The following is a 6,945-nucleotide window of genomic DNA, read 5'->3' on the forward strand; positions in this document are numbered from 1 at the left end:
AAGTACGTTCCAAAACCATTTATATTAATTGTTAACCCTTCAGTACTTTCATCACATTTGTTCAGTTTGCAATGTTTTATGTGCATTTCAAATGCGCTATACGCACTTTATTTCTTAAATTTCCGTAAAAAAATACAGTTTTAGAAATTAGATCAAATTATCTATCTGGTGTATGCATTTAAAATAAACATTACTATTTCAAAATAATAAAATTTTAATATCAAACGTGAAAAATGTTGTCAAAGACGCTAACCACATTTTTACTTGAATTTTTACTCCAAGCATAGAAAAATTGAAAAAACTCGACATTTTAAAAACACATACGTTTTGATTGGGGAATTTGTAAGAAAACTGTACCTTCACTTTTATCTTGTTCATATAATAAGAAATGAGAAATAATATTTAAAGTTAAATCGATTGTTACGATAGCGGCGCGAAATATGAATTATTCATTTTGGCTATTTTTAGGATTTTATTAATGGATTCCAGAATAAATATTTGAGACAAACTGGAAAGAATTATTATTTTTCTTTCTAACATCAAAAAAATTACGTATTTCCGTATGATAAAAAAAAAGATAAAAATACTTGACCATATATGACCCTCAAATGCTGGAGGGGTTAATCAATACTGGGCACACCAGATAACAAATAATACATTCTAACACCGTTTATAACAGATTTGCATTTAGGTACTTATCTACGGTGGCAACGAATGTCAAAGTTAATTAATCATTCTGTCGCAATATTCATCCAGCTGTTAATAAATCACTCTAGTCTAGTCTCGAGTCTAATTTATGCAAATATGAATATCGAATTTTGTAATGCAATACCGCAAATACCTACAAAATAAATCAAATCGTTCAGGAGAGGTTCTATAGAAAGAGAAAACCATTTCATTTTATGAATTTGCCAATTTTAACTGTTTTTTTTTTCTTATTGAACAATAGAAAAATAAGGAACAAACAGTATGACATCTTATCTCATTTGTATACAGTCAAGTGGGCATTTCAAAGCTCTATAAGCTCATGATGGAAACCACGTTAAGAGCTGAAAATAGTCGCTTTGACCCAGAACTTTTACACTTACAAAAGGTGTGCAAATTTCGTGATTCCTGTGCCCACCATTCCAGTTTTAAACCGCTTCAGAAAATCAAATTTCATCTTTAAGTTGAGATTAATTTTAAGGCCATATTTTCAGTGTACTTAATTAAATTTCTCTTGACAGAAAAATAAAAAGTATAACTTTTGTTTTTATGGACAACATTTGCATTTGTGGATTAGACAACACAACAATTTGTGGAATTAGACATCTTACGGTGGTTGAAAATGACGCTGTATAAATGACTAGTCCAAGCATTATAATTTTTTGTTTTTTTTTTTTTATTATAATTATTATTTAATTTTTGATTTGATAGGAGAGCAAAGATTATACACAGATTTAGGAAACAATACAATATAATTGGAAGTATAAGGATAATAAAATGAGAATTTCAAGATGATATAGCTAAGAAACAATTTCCTAGATCTATTCAGAATGATGCATTCAAAAGCAATTATCAATGCCCTGCAATATTCATACAGACTGTAGTCAATATTTACATTGAACACAAAGCAAAATTAATGCTGCCGGCTTTATGGAGGAATGGCTAAATGTAATATGATGTTATTGTTCTTCTAATTCTTCATTGCAGTTCAACTCATGTGTTCCCTGCACTCTCCGCAGACGTTATGGCAACCACTTTGACTGGTACACCAGTGGTGCAGCCATTGGCGTTGTGATGTTTGATTTCATAACTTAATGATTATTTAATTATTTTAATGAGACTATCTAAAGTGCAGTTAGATGGTCTAAACCCAAACCAATATGGTTAGAAACTCACTGAGGGGGCTAAGGGCACTGCCAACGACACAAACGCAGCTAGCTGTAGGAAGTGAAAATTGCCAATAGCAATGAAGAAACATCAATTTGTCTATGGTGGAAATGTCTCTCCTTGATGAGAAGAAAACTCATATCAGGAGAGTCACATTGTCGAACTAGGAGAGTCTGGGCTACTGTGGGAATAAGGTGAAACATGGGAGATACCACAATGGCCAATATGGCCTGAGGGCTGACTGTCTCCGAAGCAATAATAATATTAATAAACATAAAATATAGAGAAATCATAAGTTTCATTCAAATTGTGGTCGGAACCTTTGCTTTCATAGAGATGAACATTTTAATTTTTCTGTGGTTAACTTATAGATTTGAATATAAAGCGAGGTGTTAACAAGTTAACCAAAATCAAAAAGTTGACTCTACGGGTAATAGTTTTTGCTCACAAAACAGAAAAAATTAGCATGAGGGGTTAAAAAGATTTTCAATTCATTTATCCATCAGCGTTTATTCAGCAGCTTATGATATAAATTAATAATATTGGTGAATTAGTTCTTATTTACCAAGCAGCGAGTTCTGTCATATTTATAGGATGCTTCAAATGATTGTGTTCTTCTGTACTTGAAGCTCTCAAACACAGATTTATGTAAAATTAGTTCACTTAATTACCATTATAAGGATGAACTACCTCCTTCTGAAACAGAAAATTATTACCATTTTTATAAATGTATTTATAATCTATAACAAATAATTTGAATATTAATTGAACAAGCCATAATTATTTTAATATTTAAATATTTTTACCGATTTTCTACATAGAAAATTTTGGTAAGGAATATGTGAGAGCAAATAACAAGAAACACAGCTCATCAAACTTACTAACAGTTATAAATTAATGTGAATGTGGGTTAAAACTGAAGTTTGCTTCATTTGTGTTATCAACAGTTTGAATTATCACACAATAATTGCACACAAACTTATCAACTTTCACAAAAATAAGTCTAAATTCTCTATTGCGACATAAAATGAAGCAATAAACTTGAGTGCCTGTCAAATTAATTTAAATCACATTGGAGAATGTCAAGACATTTGCTATTGTTAGAAAACAATGCTTAGATTGTATAGTAAATACTTTTATATTGTTTTACTATTTGTATATAAAAGAAATTCGGAACATCATGAAGAAAATGACAGGAAAAACTAGATCAGGTATTCAAGATCAATGTTTTGACATTGAAAATTCGAGAAACATTGGGGGAAAACATTTCCGTTTATCCAACCTTGACCTATTTTCGTTAAATATTCGTGGTAATAATAGTTTGAAACGAAATAATACATTTCTCAAACATCATATGTCAAGTGGAGACGAGATGCGTACATTCAATTCATATAAAAAACAATGGAAAAATAATCGATAAATATGTTTAAAAACTTGCAACGCTCTAGTGAATTAAATTCAGAAGACATGTAATATTTGACATTGTTTATTGTTTTCGAGATTAAACACGCAAAGCAGCAAATCTTTATTCACAACATACATTTTTATAATTATAGCGAATCCACGAGAGCAGTTATTATTATTATATATTATACCTCACTAAAAACTTTTAAAATATTCAAGAGGGTGAGTTTTAACACGTCACACTTACACTGTATAACCTTTTTATAAACAAAATCAAATTAAAACGAGAGAATATTTTCAGCGAGAATTTTACAGACGTTATCAGACAACTGATTTCACTGATTTTATTCAATACAGCTGTTTTCAGTGTTTTTAGAAATAATACATTTTGCCACAGAAAATTATTAGAAAAAAAAGAAGATTTATATTTTAATTTTGGGAAAACATGATATTGTTAACTGGCAACTTTACAGTAAACAAAGGAAAGTAACTCGTGATGATACACTTCAAAAAAAGATACCACTGAAAAAGATTACAGTTATTTTAGGAAAGTATTGTTTTACTGTTCGACAGACCGATTGTCGTCTATAATGCACAAACGCAATGTTTGTTCTACGGTTATTTCAATGGAGGTCGAAGGAGCTAGCAGCTTTAATCACCTTTGTACCGATGGACGTATGTGAAACTCGAAGGAGAAGTGGAACACCCGTTCACAGTTAATGTTAGCTGTATGAGAACAGATCGTTTCAGACTCATTTTTGTGTATGTCAGCTAGTGTCTGATTTTCCTCCTTCATATAATCTGGGCTTTTTCGAAGACACGCATTTGTAAATACCTTCCTACAGCCACTACATTAGCCGGCTCAACGCCCAATCGGGTGTTTGATAGAGTTCTCCTGTCTTTATACTGTGCAGATAGGGGCAGTTTGATAGAGTTCTCCTGTCTTTATACTGTGCAGATAGGGACAGTTCTACTGTCTTTATACTGTGCAAATAGGGGCGCTCTCGTGAGATGTATCATAAAAAAAATAATGAACCTTGATGATGTTACTAACGAAATTCGAAAAAATTAATTTGTCTTTCTCTATATATTACTCACAAGTTTTTAAGCTGGGACTTAGTATTTATTACTTACAGGTATTTTTAATAGGTACTTTTAACAGGTATTTTTGATAGGTATTTTTAATAGATACTTTTAATAGATACTTTTAATAGGTACTGTATAATTTTCAGGGTAATTATGTACCACTAGTGACATCTATGAAAGCTAAATTATATTATTTATGAAAGGTTCGCGCCTCTGCTAATTGCTTGATTAAATTCTGTCAGCAAAGACGATCTCTGTTTTGCGGCCTATTGAATTTGAATGTCAACAGTCTTTAGTCAGGTTATAAAAAGGTGGTCTTTGCTTAAAAACACCGCTCTTATTCATAAACAATCAAAGGTTTCACCTCTCCGAAATAACTACGGGAACTAGTACCTGTACCCAGAGTAGTTATTAAAAAGTGCTTAATCATACCTGTGAAATTGGAAGTTTATTGTCAAATAAAAAGTGATTCAGTTTAACTCTCAAGAATCTGAGCTATTATTCTAAGGACCCCAATTTATAACAGGTACTTTTGAGAGATATTTTTAATTGGTACCACTAACAAGTATTTTTTAGGTATTTTTAATAGGTACTTTTTGTAGGTATTTTTAATCGGTATTTTAAGTAGGTAATTTTTATAGGTATCTTTCGTACCCGTAGTCACTGTACCTAGCAACAATAAAAAGTAACGATAAAAGCACCAGAGAACACGAAAAAAATGTGGGGAATTTTTAGACAGGGAATTTCGTAGCTACCCCCTCTCCCCCCCATGGAAATTATAAATCTATTTTTTTTTGTGGGGAATTATCTTTCACAGAATTGTGGGGGAGAATTTTTTTTTATTTTTTTATAGTGAATACCTCACAAGAGTCCCAACTGCTCCCGTCTGGAGCCAGTGAGACTATGGCATCCCCAATTGGGGGATGTTGTGAGGCTGAAGGTAAGTGGGGAAGGGAAAGAGGAAGGTGGGGAAGTACCTGGCTATTCAGATCTAGTCACTAAACACGGCTAAAGCCATTTGGAGCAACGTTTCAATTCTGAATGGTGGTCTTACACCAGGGCGATACTGGTAGTATCTTCCACTCTGGAACGTGCCGCAAATATACTATATATTATTTCAATTAATTAATTGTGAAATAACACAAATTAATCAAATAAAATTTATTTGCGCACGCCGGGTTTGAACCCGCGACCTTCGGAATGGCAGTCCAATGCGTTACCACTGGACTATGCCGGCCGGCCCTATGAGAATAGTTGTGGGCAGAAATAACTGAGTACAGTTACAAATTACTTATTATTAATTAATTCTCAAGTTGGTATAAAATACTTATTTATTATTATGAGTATTTTGTAACCGGTATTTTTTGTATCTGTACTCACTGTACCCAGTAACGAAAAGTACTCACATTGTGAGTCTCACAGGTCCCTGGTCGCACTCAGACACGCTGTGAGTGGTTTATTTATGGTCGCGCTGGTCTCTGCTAGCGATGGGCGGAATCGATGAATCATCGATGGTTTACTCGATCTCTTTTACCATTCAAAATATCTCGATTCATTGTCAGAATTAATTCGAATGCAACTCCGAGACAATCGTTTTGAAACGTCATCGAAAGTCGTCGCTGTGATTGGTCAGAAATAATCGATGCCAGCCAAGCGTTGTGATTGGTCAGAATTAATTCGAATGCAACTCCGAGACAATCGTTTTGAAACGTCATCGATAGTCGTCGCTGTGATTGGTCAGAAATAATCGATGCCAGCCAAGCGTTGTGATTGGTCAGAATTAATTCGAATGCACGGTCCGAAATAATCGTTTTCAAATGTCATCGAAAGTGGAATCGAGACAATCGCTCTGAAATGTCAGAAATCATTCGAATGTTTAGTCCGAGATAATCGTTTTCAAACTGTCAGAATTCGTTCGAAAACGCAAATCGATTCTCACATTCGAGAGGTTATATTTCGAGATGTCAAAATACCTCAGATTGCTTGACAAACGAAGTACATTGTTGGCTGCCTACTGAAGCATGTTGATGTTATAATCAACCTCGTGTGTGAATTGTAAATTATGAATTAATACTTTTAGGTGACGATTTACGTTTCCAGTAGGTATAGTTTATGTGTAAAAGATTTTCATGGTGATAGTTTTTCACAATTGAAGGTTTAATACCCACCTATGTTATTTTTAGGTTATGTATCATCTATTCGGGACATTCGGGTAGTGTATATTTAAAATAAAATAAACCAATAACTTAGCAAACACCATTTTTATATTTAATGCTGATCGGGTTTCACTACAACCGTAGCTTCTTCGGGCAGTATAAAATATTCAGTATATATTAAACTCATCAAGTGACATGTGTTCGTTCATATAAACATAATATATCTGCTACCTATGCTACGAACAAATATATTTAATTTATTTTAAATTAACATGAATGAAACTAACATCGGTGTCTCTTACTTAGTAATTAAAATGAAACGCTTTCTGCAGTAAAATAACTTTATTTACTTAATAATAATTTGTGAATTGCATACAAATTACAAATTAATGAATGGTTTGTTTTGGGTTCTAGTAGGCGCCTACAA

At 32.8% G+C, this 6,945-nt stretch overlaps 1 protein-coding gene across 2 annotated transcripts in view; it reads right to left on the minus strand.

Annotated features, from left to right (window-relative positions):
• phtf (putative homeodomain transcription factor) overlaps positions 1 to 3,641 on the minus strand; it is a 30,747-nt gene extending 27,106 nt beyond the window's left edge. For both annotated transcript variants that reach the window (XR_016302900.1, XM_089638325.1), the window contains exons 1-2: positions 3,524 to 3,641; positions 2,438 to 2,568 (exon numbers count right to left, since the gene is read on the minus strand). Coding sequence is in view for 1 of the 2 variants with exons in the window: in XM_089638325.1 (XP_089494451.1) it covers positions 2,438 to 2,457 (20 nt within the window). In the remaining variant the exon portion in view is untranslated. The remainder of the gene's footprint in view (positions 1 to 2,437; positions 2,569 to 3,523) is intronic.
• Between the last annotated feature and the right edge of the window lie 3,304 nt (positions 3,642 to 6,945).

This window comes from Hesperophylax consimilis, chromosome 12 (assembly GCF_061612785.1).
Source record: "Hesperophylax consimilis isolate HC1 chromosome 12, BYU_Hcon_1.0, whole genome shotgun sequence".
NCBI lineage: Eukaryota > Metazoa > Arthropoda > Insecta > Trichoptera > Limnephilidae > Hesperophylax > Hesperophylax consimilis.